The following is a 15,052-nucleotide window of genomic DNA, read 5'->3' as shown; positions in this document are numbered from 1 at the left end:
AGACAAAAATATTATTCATATTATTTCCCATTGTTACCCCTCCTCCTTAGTATCTGACCCTCATTTAATACATTGATCAGATAAAGTTACAGTTTTATGCAGATCTTCACCTGACAAGTACATACAGGAGCAAAGAAATTTGGTTTGAAATAGTTTTGTGAGACTGGGCACAAGCCGAAGCCAAGAGTTTGAGAAAGTACTGCTCTTTGGTGAGGCCTGTATGCACCAGCACCTTTGGAAGTGAAAGGAACTCTATAAAACACACAACATACATGCAAAGGACTTTCTTTTTGGAAATGAAAAATTTGGTCAAGTGTCTGCCCAGCACTTAAAGCAGTAAGAATACAAAACTTCCATCTAAACTTCACTGCAGCTGATCAAAAATTGCTCTTTTGTCCATTTTCTGATTTTACCCTTTCTCAGCTGTAAATGAAACCTAATTTGGCATTTCTACTGCCAGCAGGTCAGCCAGAATTGCAGTTCTCCTACCATGGCTATCCCTGGAAGTGTTCAAGGCCAGACGGGATGAGGCTTTGAGTAACCTTGTCTAGTGAAAGGTGTCTCTGCCCATGGCAGGGAGGTTGGAACTAGGTGATCCTTCCAACTCTGCCATTTTGTCATTCTGTGATTAGTCTGTGTTAAGTAACATTCATCTGGTGCATATAATCATAGTGAACAGAAAAATGTATAAACTAATACTCAGAGCTTGCTGACTAGGGCAGAAGATGACCCTTGTGAAAGCTGGAGGCTTGAAGCAAACTAATTTGCCCAAAAACGTGAGGAAGTCTTTCCCTCCAGACAGGTGCTTCCATTTCTGCTTGCTCTCAGGCTTCTGGCATCTCTCTCCAAAGCATCTGGACCTTAATTTGCTGGCAGGAAGGCACTAGAATAAATAGATCACTTTTCCCATGTGGTGTCCTATTAAACATTGCTTAGCTGTTGTGTCAGTGGTTTCACAGTCTTTGGGTTCTGCAAGCAATTCTTCACTGGCATGGAAAAATTCCCTGTGATGTGCATATCCGCTCTCCTGTGCCACAATTGCGTCCTACTTTGGTGTCATACCATATGTGCTGCTTTGCACTATCAGTCAAACATAAGATCTGTGAATGCAGTAGACATTATGCTTCCCATTTCTGTCAGTGCAGACTGTGAACATTGCTGTTGTGTGGCTGAAGGGCTCTTCCATGGGTACAGTTCAGACCCACAAAGTCACTCAGGTTTTGCTACGAGCAAAAAAAAGCCCAATGAGAGAAGAGTTTGGCAAAGATTGACCACAGACAGTTGGATCTGGGGCAATCTGGGCATGAAGAAGACCAATGAGAATTGTCATATTGTCCCTGGCAACACAAACTGACCACTCATTTCAAAAGAGAGCTCCCAGTTCAGACCAGTTCATGGTCCACACTCCAGATCCATCCCACACAATACCTCCACCTAGCACCTTGCCCTTCTGCTGTGGTCTTCAAGCTCTGTGTTGAAGCCCATTAGCAGAACTCCCAGGCACACAGACCTGCAACAAAGCCCTGGAGGTGACCCAAGACAGTTACTCAAACTGTAGCAAGCAATACTCAGCTAATTTATGATCTAACTATCATATTAAAAGCAGTGTTTTACATATCCTGCACTTGGTAAAACCACCTAATGAAAGGAGGGGAATATCTACCCTGCTGCATTCTCTGATGCAACCCAGACTAGAGCCAAATGAGAGCCAGGATGCAAAGAATTCTTGTGCAAGAATTCAGCCTCATTTTACTGCAGTCCCCACTGCACTGAGTGTTAAAGGCCAGATCATTTCAGTGCTTAATCAATATATCAATATAGACAGTAAATGGCAAGGAGTGTTCATATTTGTCTTGTTACTTCAAGACTGCTCATAAAGCCGAGTTCATGAGCCTGTAAAGGAGCCTGCATTACCCCAGTGACTGGAAAGGAATTCCGCATTGGCTTCCCATAGGCTTGGTCACTGAGAGAACAGGAAAAGATACTAACAGGGTAAGTAAAAGTAAACTGGAATACAGCCAAAAGTAAGACCTACAAATCTAGCATGGCAATCTCAGCTCGTAAATACGACCTACCAAGTGGATACTCTGAGTAGCCTGACAGAGGCAGACTGATAAACTTTTCGTAAAAAAATACCATGAAGTTTTCGCAGGCAAAAGCCATTTATTTTGACATCTGTTTTGCCTGCTTGAAAGTGTGGTGGAAATTTCAGCACCAATACATTAATCTAGACATTGCTGTTTCAAAATCCAGGGATTATTTGATTTGCCAGCGTGAGCCATGTGGTCCCCATTGCGTTCAGAGCCAGGAATCCAAAGACAACAGTTTGCCTGTTGCTGAAGTTTAGCCAACAAGACAATTTTCTGGGGTGGTAGCTGCAAACTCAAGAGAAGTGATATGGACAGGAAGAATATCTTCTGATGATGAGACAGAACAATCGACAAGAAGAAAGAAAATATAAAAGGTGGATGGGCCAAAGAAAAAGCAGGAGAAAAAAAAAGAAAAGAAAACAATGAAAAAATAAAAAGGAGAGAAAGAAAGAGATAAAAAGAAAAAGATAAAAAATAAAAATATGGGACTGGTACCACACAAAAATCACAGCAGGACCTGTAAGAGGCAGGAGAGGAGGCTATAAGGAGAATTAAAATGTGATATGCAAGCTGGGTAGACTTAGGGTGTATTTTTCAAAATGCCGTTGCATTTCTTAGCCCTTGTGTTTGGGAAGAGTAATGGGAGGACACTACCTATCTCTTTCTTCCCCCTCAGCATTTCCCAGAGGTCACCAAGAGCCAAACTGAACTGCACAAACCATCAATCACTGCTCAGTGTGTGGCTCCACAGACCTGTTGCAAAATATCCACCGTGACTTCATGGACCACAAAACACAGATAATAGTTTAGGGGTTATATCCTTCTGGCAGCAGAGACGGACTGGTCCTCTACCCAAACAGCTTATCTCCAAACCATATTAATTACTGGAACAAGGCAGCAATCTGTAGCTGCACCAGGGCTTCTTGCCAGCATAGCTCTGTCAGTCAGATGCCACCAAGAAAGAAATGGGCCAGCAAAGTTTCACAGCAGAGTAAATTTAAGTACGACTTTTAAGTTTTTAAAACACTGAAAACCAGAGCTGGTCTTTGCAAGCAGGACCCAGCTCAGCTTGGCTGTTCTCATGGTTAGCCAGCAGGAGAGGCTGAACTGGATAACTCTAAGCACCGCCTCGGCCAGCTGAGCGTTGCAGCTGGAAAATTGCCTTCCGTTGAAGGGCACATTACATCTTCCCACAGCTGGTCCTTGAGCAGAGTAAAACCAGCAGAACGGGTCTGGTTCCTGCATTTCTTGGCACAGGGGCAGATTGGAGGCCGGCCAAGGTTGCAACTGGGAAAAAAATGCACATTTCCCGCTGCCTCCAGTGAGCTGTGCCAGACCACCTGTAACCCCCACTGCTTCTGAGAAGGGAGCTAAGAAAAGCGGGCATGTGGTCAGTAAACTTATACAGTTCATACCTCTACTAGGACATTCTGGGACTCCCCAAACCACAAGAAGTTGAAAACCAGGGCTGCAGGGAGGATTAGTTCTAATTACTTTATTCAAGTCAGGTTGAAGGAAGGGGATGGGGCATGTGGATTATCTCCTGTCTGCATTGAGACCCATCTCCCCACCCTGGTAGCTCTTCCCTGGGCTCTTCCACCCTTGGACATCCATGCTTAACAGCCAGCCCCATTCTGAGTTCCCCTGGGAGCTGCACATGCTGCCTCCTGAGCTGGGAGGAGGGGTCTCGGCCCCTTTCCCATCTCCTCTCTCAGTGCACCATCACAAGGCAACCCCAGCGGCGGGTGAGTGCAGCCCATCCTGCTCTCATCAGCAAGTCTGGTCTTCACTGAGCCTTTGGTGCTTTCAGGATGTCAGGTTTGCTCTGTTTGTGTGCTGGCAAAATCATCGTGTCGCTTTGCAAGCAAGTAAAGCTGCTGAATAATCAGCCTGTCCAGTCACACTGACAGAGGCTTCGAGGCTAAGAGATTTCAAACAGGACATTGTTCCCCAGTGCAGGAGCTATTAAATTCCACAAATTGGTAGGTGCTTTTCTCCTGCAAAACTTTTATCGCTAAAAAAAATCAGCAAGAGCCTGTGTGATGTTTTCAAGCCTCCTCTTTGCTCAAAGTAACCATTACTCATTCCCAGACCTCATTAATTGCAAGTGGTGATAAGATGATGGGCATCAGTCCCAGCTCCACTACCCCAGCCATAGCTCTGTGTTCATTCCAGCATTTTCCCCTCAGGTTTAAACAAAATGTAATAGTCCATATGCTGCAAAAATACCATTATTTTAAGCAACCTTCCTGATGAATATTAAAAGTTCCTGTTGACTAATGGATAGTACTGAATTTTCCTTCTTTCTTTCCAGTTGAGAGGCAAGATTTAAAAAGATTAACTGGCTAACTAAATGTCATTAACCCAAATCATGTCCTTTATACAAAATAATACTGGTTAAGAGATCAGCTAATAATGGGGTTCATCCAAAGACAATGAGAAAACATTTTTGTCAATGTCAATGGGCTCAAAATGTGTCAATGGGCTCAAAATGAAGTTCAAAGTGAATTCTGCAAAAGGAGTAAATGTGCCCAAATGTGATCAATAAATTAAGCCATGCTTTCCATAATTTGTACCAGAATCTGGTCAACTTCTCTGCACATATTAGTGCTTCTCTTCCTTCCTGTCCCTCAACGCATCCACCACAGCCCCAAGTACCAAGTGCTGCCACTTTGACTGTGATTGCCTGAAGAAGGGCAGGACAGGCTTCACCTCCACTGAGACCCACCAAACATCAGCCACTGCTGAATGCTTCGTCGTTTCACAGCCTGGAAGAAATAAAGTAATAAAAAAACCCTCCCAGTGATCCAGGACAAACCTACCCCAATGCCTCTGGTGGGGAGACAGGAATTCTGTGCTTTCAATCCATGGTGGTCAGCTGGTGGCTGAAGAGAGAGAAACAAATGTTTCCTGTCCCTGATGGCAGCCGTGTGTGCAGCTCGTCACCCTTGCTTGCCTTCACAGATATAAGAGCTTGGCATAAAGAACTTGCTTTTGTTATGACTTTAGGTTGCCTTCAATTTGGGTTGAATAGATGTGCTTGGTTTAGGATGCCCATTGTAAGACACATGCTACTGTGTCTAGTACAAGGGTCTATTGGCATTTTGGGATTAAAGCAGACAAAAATGAGGCCATTGACTTGTGCATGAACAACAACTCTTGTTTCTTTCTTCCAGTAACAGTGACTGTGGGAGGACAACAACACTTGCTGGGACTCTATGACACTGCAGGGCAGGTAAATTACTGCAAAATATTTATCATTTTCCTTTCCCATGTGCTCTTGTGTTATGGAGTTTTTTCTTCATCTTCTTCTTTTGATTTGTTTTTTTGTTACTACCATATACTGGGATTTGTTGTTCATGATATTTGTGGGTTTGTTTTTTTTTTAACAAATATTAACAACCAGTTGTGAGCTGCAATGGTTGAACTGCTGACCTTCTCGTTTTCTACATTCCTTTCTACATTTCTCATTTTCTGCATTTCATTCTGGCTCAGCTATAAAACACACACAAATACATTCATCCCTAAGACTGTATTTCCTCTAATCAAAATACCAAAGGTATTTTGATGAGGCCGTTCAGCTTCCCATATATCCACCTTCTTCTACAAACACTATGTTTCATATACTCAGTGTTTTCTTACCTTTACCACATGGTGGCATTGAAGATACAGAGAAGTCCCAGTTCCAAGATCAGAAAACTAATATGATACAGCACCAGTCTATCAGTCACCAGCTATTGACTTTTTAAGTGGTAACCCAGCCAGATTGGCATCCATCCCAATATCCTTCTACGAGGTCAAGAATGTCCATTACAGGGGAGTCTGAATCCCATGTTTACTTACATATAGAATGCTTTTACTGTCCACGGTCTGATATGGTGTGATTGTACCCAAAGTTTGGAGAATAATTCCACTCCCTGGAGAGGAGGAAAAAGTAATTCTCATGCTTTGCTCTGCCAGTAGAAGGGCAGAAGAAGGTACAGGGAGCAACACATTTTTGTGGTGATATTTCCTTCTCCTACCTCCAAATGCCAGTGACAGGCAAAACAAAGAGTGAGCCACAATCTGCACAGAAACCTTGCAGAAAATCACCTGCTGAGAGGGGAGGGAGCAGGTTCCAGATCCATCACACCCTGGGGAGGTTATAACCTGCGTCCACCAGCTCCTCCAGTCAGAACTGGCACTGGAGCCAGCAGGAGAGAAAGCAGATTTGGGAACTTTACTCTCTCTTGGTTCCACTAACCCTGGATGCAGGGCTTTGCTTTCATCAGGAGCACTTCTTGGCTGTACTGGCTTTGGCCATGACTGACTGCTATGAAATGCACAGACAATACAGAACAAGACTCTCCTGTCTGCAAAAGGCCACTTCTTCCAGAATATACTTTGCAGCAGTATGCAGAGAGATCAAAAAACCCACACCAGAACAGACTGTCACTTCCAGAAAGCCTGCACTCAGCAGGACTGAGGTTTTGATGCTCTGGGTTTCACTTCCTTTAATTTTATTCCTATCATGTTTCTGAAGGCAGCAACACTCACTTCATGGTTAGCTTGGTGGCCCTTAAAGTCCACTCATCCATTCTATTGACATAGCACAAACAGATGATCCAAAAGCCAGTCCCAAAATATGACCCAAGTCCTTGTTCTATGTCCAAAGCCTGTTCAATCTTCTGTGCTCACAAAAGCAGAGCTTGGAGCACGTGTCACAGTCCAGCAGACCTGCAGGACTTCACAAGTGAGACTGGAGTTATATTCACTTCTCAGTCAGATTTCACCTGTGCCTTAATATTTCTACTTGTTCTGTAGGGCTGACAGTTCCACCTGCCAGCGATTTTCTCAGCAACACCTCCTCTTATTTGTCCTCCTGAGCCAGAAGGAACATTAATCTGTCTCTTTGACAAACCTCACCCCTTCATCTATTCCTCCACATCATTTTGCCATCTCCTGCTTCAAACTGGCCAGATCAACACCTGCCTCCAAGCCCTATTTCTAACTCATCAGGCTCATCTCCCTCTCAGACCTTGGTCCGGAGGACGTGGCCATCTAGTCCAAACTCGGAGCATGAATCACCCCTCGATGACTAGGTTGTGTCTCCATGGAGGCTGGAAGGATGATGCTTCCCACATGCTCCAGCTATAACGACAGATCATCTGGGTTGTTTCCTCCCTCCTTCTCCTTGTGTTGTGTGGCTTTCCAAAGGCATCAGTGTGAAGTCATAGCCAGAAATAGCCCCTGACATTACGATGCTATAAAACATATGCTAATGAAATAAAAATTGGAAAATGTACTCCTGCAGCAGGACCCTCTGTCAGCCTGAAGGGAGAGCTGGCAGAGACCCCAGATTTGGGGTATCTGGTTTTCTATATCCCTGGCACAAACAGTCCTAGGAGGAAAAAAACTGGTCTTTTTGTCCCAGGTTGGACTCAGGTGCAAAAGTGCTTTTAGGGAACGTACTTGGCAGCAACATTAAAAAAGCCAGTTTGGGGGTTTCTTTTGTGGGGCCCTAACATTGTTGAGCCGATGGCAGCAACAGAGGGGAGGGAGCAACACTAGTCAATGTATCTCAGCCCTGGAAAGTCACAGACAGTAACTCAGCAAGGCCAGGTGTGGCACTGACGTTTCCATGCCAAACCAGTGGTGTTAACTGGGAAGCCTTGTGCTCCCTGAAGAGCAGGCAGCACAATGCAAGCAGGAGCGAGGAAAATAAATTATTGATCAACCACAGCCCAAGCCTGCGAGAACTCATGTGCCTTCCCAAACACCACTGTCACTCACTGCAGCACCTCTGGATACGACCCTTATCCATACAAATGTCCAGTCCCTTTTTTATGCTATTTATTTGCTTGACTTCGACCATCTCTGACTGAGAAATGACACCGTAGTGCCACAGTCCAAGGTGTTACAGCCTTCTCCTGGAAAGTAGGTACATCCAGAGACAGAGTCCTTGTCTGATGTCATTTGGAAGCTCGTGTCAGCCCACAGACAAAGGAGCCCAGATCAACTCTTATCCACAACCTTTGTGTTTTAACATGTCTGTGTTTCCATGTGCCCTGGTGGGAGACAAGACCTCTGTTACGTTACTTGTGGCTGTCCCTCCTTACAGTTTATATAATGTTCTGTGCTGATAGCTCAAATCAGGAATGCTCCTCCTTAAAAAAGGATTTTCTAGGGACTCCAAAGGAGCAAGGAAAATAAAATTAAATACGTGCTCCTGTAGCTGTCACAGCCAGGCAGAGCACTCATGGCTTTAATCTGTAATTTTAATGGTACAGTAAGTTCCATCCCATCTAAATATGCACGTCTGGAATATTGAAACTGCCTATATTTAGCCAATTTCTTTCAAAAAAAATCCTAAATGAGGATTCCTTGAGGGCTTGCTGCCATCGTGTGGCTGGTTCAGGAGCCTGATTTGCAGCAATTAAACAAAATACAGAAAAGGCTTTTAGCGGTATCAGTCTGTGTTGGCTGAGCCACAAACATACTTAATCTCAGGTTGGATCTTCTGGATTAAAATAACTTCCCATAATCAGGCCAGGCCTTCCTAACACACAATATTTACATGAAACCTGTTCATCTCTGTGATGCAATTGCTCTGTTGATCCCATCCCATCACTTTGCCTCTATTAACTCCTCTGCTGGGAGCTGGGTGACATCTCCAGAGCCCCGTATACATCTCCTTTCACCAGCTTTACTTCTTCATGAACTGCATCACTGATATTCCCACAAACATCTCTGAGGGTTTTTTCTTACTATACTCTGAACATGGAGAATTCACTTTCTTTGGAGGTGATATATCCAGAAACACCTCCTCTTGTCTTGTAAATCCTTCTTCAGGTCAACACTTTCTATGCCACTGGAAAGACAGACACTGGTCAGCTGAAAAATACTCTGGCTTTACCCCAAATACTGTGTCTGTGAGAGCTGGAGGTAGTAACTGGGAATTTACTCTTCCTGTCAAAGTGGGTTTGGGACAATGAAGATTCAGTTAAACAAAACAAAACATTTTGTTTGTGTTTTAGGATGCTTCTTTAAACTTTTTAATGAGACAGAGCTACATTTAGCCTCATACTTCCTTTCAGAATAAAAAAGTATGGTTTTGGGTGGTTTTTTTAGAAGCAGTTGGAGAAGACTCTTTTTACATAATTCATGAGTATATTTTGGAAACTAGTCTCCATTCAGAACTAATATGGGTCAACTTATGATTGTGTAGTCAGTGAACAAAATACTTCAGAAAGAAGATTTTCCAGTCTCAGCTCAGGATTAAACCCTCTCATTTGCTGACCCATTCACAGCAAGGCAGAATTAAGGCTGAACTAAAACACCATCTCACCTGGGCACACACTGATATAGCTCTGCATCACTTTCTCCTGCAGGACAGAAAGCAGCTTGTATTGCTCCTGCCCCTAATGTGTTTTTTTTTCCTACCTAGAATAAAAGTTCTCAATTCTAGGCAACAGCACCTGGGTGTCTTTTTTTTCACCCTTTTATTAGCTTTATTTCCTTTTATTAACTATTTAGTATCTGCAAAACAAATCTGCAGCAGTTGAGTTTTCATACAGTTAAAAACAAAAGCGACCAGACTGCAGAGATTTGAGACTTGCCCAGAATGCAGAAACTATAAACTGCAGATCTAGATCTCAGTCAGGCTTGACAGCAGTATGTATTATTGTTTCCCACACTCCAACTTTGTGTTCCTTTCCCCTTTTTTGAACCTGGACCCCCCAAAAAGGCCTTCAAAACAGATGTATCCCCTTCAAAAAGCATCTGTTTCATTGCACTGAAACTTTCTAGCAGGTTTCATTGAACAGTACCCACCAGACACAGCTACATATGCTCTCACTGTCAAACTACCCCTTTCACATGGCTTGCAAAACCTCTGCTTGCTCTCAACTTCTCAAGCCTGAAAACAGACTTAAATTCCTCCTTGAAACTCAGCTATCAAAGCCAGCTCATGACACAACACAGCTGTGCTTTGAGCTGTTTGAAAATTTACCCTCTCCGCTACTAGCCCATAGAGAAAACATCTCTTCTTCTCCTGTCCAGGGCCCATGAAAACTCTAAATCTCCCACAGTGATGTACCCAGGCACTGCAGGCTGGATTTGATCTGCTTTCAATATGAGTGTCTTCTGCTGACTGACACATTGGTGCAGCAGACTATGATGGTACCAAATGCACTAACATTTAAGATTCAGCCTCTGCACCAACATCTCCATGGATAATACACACCCAAACAAAATGTGTTCACAGAATCATAGAATGATTTAGTTGGAAGAGACCTTCAGGATTATCTAAATCCAGCCTCCCTGCCTGGAGGTGGACACATTTCCCTAGACCAGGTTGATCACAGCCCTGTCCAACCTGGCCTTGAACACTTCCAGGGATGGGGCAACTTTCAGCTCTTTTGGATAAAGATGTTGACAGATCAGCCCCCCTGTCTCACAAGGGGTGGTTCCCCCCCCCAGCCAGCTCCCTGAAGGTTAGAACTGTTGAACACTTCATCAAGAGCCAACGTGGAGCCAACACGATGCCCCCATCTGCTGTCATCCCCACCTCATAACGCTCTTGCTGTTCTCCCCTGGCAGGAGGACTACAACCAGCTGAGACCCCTGTCCTACCCCAACACAGACGTGTTCTTGATCTGCTTCTCGGTGGTGAATCCTGCCTCCTACCACAACGTCCAGGAGGAGTGGGTGCCTGAGCTGAAAGTCTGCATGCCCAACGTGCCTTATGTCCTCATAGGAACACAGGTAATTCTTCTCCTGAGCACTGGGGGGGGCTTCAGAGAGAGGGTGGTCCTACTCCAGCCAGGGGTGGCAGGAGGCTGAATTCTGTGGAAAGGTCTCTTATTGTGAATGTCTTATGTGAAATGCAGCCAGATTTTCCCATTGGAGGAAAACTCAGGGACTGGGAATGGAAACCAACATGCAGATGTCTGGATGGGTAGAACTCATTTCATCTTTTTATTCAAATGTATATTAATGTGGCAACAAGGCATCAATACCTATAGGGAAAAAAGATTTCATACAGGCCTTCAGTGAGGGGAAAAAAACATCAAAGTCTGTGGTTAAAAGCAGAAGCTAAACTTCAAACTAAATTTTAAGAATGGGAATAATTAACCAAATGACTTAGAGACATGGGAAGGAAGTAGCCTCCCTTCATGCTTTTACATCAACATTGCTTGTGTTATAGTGATTGTTAGACTGAATGATCAAACCACTTTATTTTGGCCTTAAAATCTATAAATTTATCAATCAAATAAAAATACCTTAAAGATGGGTTTGCTTCCAAGACACAGAATGACTAGAGAATGTGAGAGTAGGGATACAACTCTCTGGAAAATGTCAGAACACTGGACAGTAACCTAAGCCAAGTTAGAGAAACAGATCAAATTCTGGTCAAAACCAAAATCTTCATGCCATAGGAAAGGTCATTCATTCAAACACTGGCTTTGTTTTCTAAACTGGAATAATCTGAAACACCCATTTAAAAGTAAAAGTATTACCCTTTGGATCACACACTCTGAAAATGGATGGGTTTGAAATGCCAGAATACTTCACTTTGATGTTTTCCATGGAAAAAAAGGATTTTGTTTCAAGTCAGTCAGACTGAGCTGTGTCTGTCTGGCCTGTCAGGGTGGTTTTTGGTGATGCAGTGCAGGGTCAAAGCAGCCTCCTCTGCCAGTAGGGCTCAGGCTTCTCCCAACACTTTCCAAGATGCACTGGGAGAGGACAGATGCCTTTATCTGGGTCTGTAAAGCTATGAATATCTGCCTTAAGAATTACAGCACAGAGTTTATGTATTTTCTACTAGATTGATCTCCGGGATGATCCCAAAACTTTGGCACGGCTGCTTTACATGAAGGAGAAACCACTCACCTACGAGCACGGGGTGAAGTTAGCAAAGGAGGTAAGAGCTTTTCCTGAGGTCCCATGAAATCCACTGATCACACCTTTCCACTGGGTTTGTTTCATTCAAGGTGAACTTCTCCAGGGCATGTTGGTGGTCCCAGACAGAGATTAAAGCCTCTGATCAAGCAGGTTGGACCCAGGCACTCATTGCAACCCCTGAGCCTGCACTTCTGCTGCCATACCCAGTCGAATCATAAAATTGTACAACAACCTGAGCTGGAAGGGACCTAAAAAGACCATCGAGTCCAACTCCTGGCCATGCACAGGACAACTCCAAAAATCACACCATGTGCCTGAGAGAATTGTCCAAATATTTCTTGAACTCTGGCAGGCTTGGTGTTGTGACCCAACTCTAAGTAAAGCATCAAGATACACAGGGCAGCAGGTGGCAAATGGGCATCAAAACAGATTTTACTGCCTATTTTACCTAAGTCAAGTGTTTCCTGTTCAGGGTTCTGCCAGGAGCTGCATATGGCAAACCCCTCTCTGCACCCACCTCACATCAAACTCATCCCTATCCCTTGCAAAAGCACAGGCAACTCGATTCTCACTTATCCTTTGCACCTCAAGCAGCAGAGGAGGTATTCCCAAGTTTTCTGTGATATTGCACCTTTCCCCCAGGAACGTAGGGGGATAAAAGCCCTCCCCAAGCCCTGGAATGCAGGATTCTGGACCCCAGCCTTGTCCACCTTATATGGTCCCCTTGCTGTTGTTGGCCCTGGCCCTCAAAGGCCAGTGAGAGCATCCAATAGCAGAACAAGATGAATAAGCCACAAGGTTGCTGAATAAGCTGAGGCTGCATTCCCAGGCCGCTGTGTGTGTTTGTGTTATGCCAGCATCCCCAGGAGAATCCCATCTTAAAATGATGTTTCCCTGTTCCCAGAAACCAGCTGGAAGTCCTCACCAGGTAACAGCTCCCTGGCATTGGAGGAGGAGGCAGGACATAAGAGTGACAAGTCAGGGGAGAAGAGCCAAATACATGAAGGGGTTCAGCATCTCTTTGAAATAAGCATCTCTTTGAAACCTTCCCCAGCTGCACAGGCAGGAGGCCAAGCTCCTGGTCCAACTCTCTCTGGAGAGTTGTACGGGGAATTCCTGCTCCCCATTACACCCTGTGGTGAGAGACTTTTGTTAATGCTTATTCCTGCTCCCTGGCTCAGGATGACCACCTGCCTTGTCCCTTCATCTCACAGGCAGCCAGATATAAAACAGACAATGACCTGACCCCCTTTCTAAAGGTCTTGGCTTCTCTCTGAGACAAGACACATGTGAGCATAGAAAGATGCCAGAACAGTCACTTTGTCTCTCCCAGCAGTGGGTACTCCACTTTTTCCTCTTCTCTTTCAGATTGGAGCACAGTGCTATCTGGAGTGCTCAGCCCTCACACAGAAAGGCCTTAAGACTGTCTTTGACGAGGCAATCATGACCATTTTCCACCCCAAGAAGAAGAAGAAGCGCTGTGCAAAGTGCCACAGATGCTGCACTCTCGTGTGAAGTCACTTGGGAAGAGAAGCAAGCTGAGTTCAATGAAACCAAGCAGGTTAGAAAGGCAATGAAGGTCACATGCAACTGAAATGGGGAACATGACCAGAAAAGGGTCCTTCTTACCCAAATACAGGAGCCCTCCATTCTGTGAAACCTCCAAGCTGTATCACACTAGGCCAACTCATGTCTCTGTGCTTTCCTAACCCTCCAGAGCTGTAGGTAGCCTGTTCCCACTACTACAGACTGAACCGAGCCAACAGAAACCAGGATGCCTGCTCCTGCCTGAGTCTTCACCTTAGGAATAAGGTGAAGGTGGCATGTGGCTAAACAAAGAATTAAAGGCTGTAAAAGAAACAGGAGAAACTCCATTTGTGGCCTTAAGTAAGAATTGATCAAAATTAGGAATTTGCAGTACTTAGGAATTAAATCTGAATTGACTGAAAGCACGTGGAGATCTGTAGAAGTCTAATATGTAAGATATACACCATAGGTAGGATGTACTTTAAAATTACTTTTCTTTTATAAGACTTGCTAGTTCAAGAGATACTTTAGTTTGTTCGAACCACATGGAAGTAAAGGTGGAGTGATTCCAGTTTATTCTGACTTAATGGTGAAACTTCACAGCATCAGGATGTTGCTGCACACAAGCTACCAAAATGGACCAACATTTACCTCCAGACTTAAGGAATGTTCTTATAACAAAAAAAAATGCAAATAACTGTATTTTTACAGGAGAACGTTCAGGCTGAGCCATGTTTCCATAAGGAAGAACAGAGTTGTAGCATTAATGAACTGAAACAAAGAAATTCTGCCACCAAAGAACATTGCCCTAGACATGGAATAGCAGCGTGGAATAATCTCCCTTCCAGCTGAGAACATGAACGAGACACATTGCCGTGGCAACTGAGAATTTACCTTATAGATCAGCTGGATTTCTACATCTCACCCAACAGCCAAAAATAGCAATAACCAAAAAGCCAAAGGTCGTGCTGACTTTAAGTGCTTTAAGGTGATCCAGTTGCCTTATGATTATCTTTTTTTGTGGAGCATTTCTGTAAAAAGACTCATCAAAGAGATTGCAAATGTTGACTTATTGTAGTCTCCCTCCTCCCTTTGATTGTTTCTTTCTTTCCTCCAATTTTTCCATCTTCAAGGAGAATGATGTTTTATTTGCAGCATGGCTTGCAGTCCTCAGGAGTGAACTTTCCCATGGGTGGCAAATGACAGCTGACAGCATGGAGATGGGCAGTCCAGCCCAAAAGAGAAGGGAAGATGCCTGTGAACTCCCTTTGCTGCTGGAGAAAGTGTGCCTTTTTGCTAAAACCTCTCCAGAGATCCTGTGGTTTTGCACACACAGCAACACAGGCACTCAGAGGTGAACTCCAAGTGCATCTTGTTATTTGCAGCTGCCTTTGGGTACCTCAGCAGTGCCAAAAGACTGTCTTGTTATGGATTTCATTCCCCAAACAGGAAATCACAGTACCAGCACATACAGATTTGAAGATGTCTGATGTAACTCCTTGCAAAAGCAGTAGCCAGTGTTTCCAGAAGCGCCTGGAGTGAGAAAGTAA

At 44.2% G+C, this 15,052-nt stretch overlaps 1 protein-coding gene across 1 annotated transcript in view; it reads left to right on the top strand.

Moving 5' to 3' along the window:
• The window catches only part of RHOJ (ras homolog family member J), a 54,849-nt gene extending 39,797 nt beyond the window's left edge, over nt 1–15,052 (top strand). The window contains exons 2-5 of the mRNA XM_032691384.1: nt 5,267–5,325; nt 10,671–10,835; nt 11,899–11,994; nt 13,344–15,052. Of these exons, the coding sequence (XP_032547275.1) occupies nt 5,267–5,325; nt 10,671–10,835; nt 11,899–11,994; nt 13,344–13,490 (467 nt within the window). The 3' untranslated portion in view covers nt 13,491–15,052. The remainder of the gene's footprint in view (nt 1–5,266; nt 5,326–10,670; nt 10,836–11,898; nt 11,995–13,343) is intronic.

This window comes from Chiroxiphia lanceolata, chromosome 6 (genome assembly GCF_009829145.1).
Source record: "Chiroxiphia lanceolata isolate bChiLan1 chromosome 6, bChiLan1.pri, whole genome shotgun sequence".
In the NCBI taxonomy this organism is placed as follows: domain Eukaryota; kingdom Metazoa; phylum Chordata; class Aves; order Passeriformes; family Pipridae; genus Chiroxiphia; species Chiroxiphia lanceolata.
Note: the sequence above shows the minus strand (reverse complement) of the source record. Positions and strands in the feature narration are given on the sequence as shown.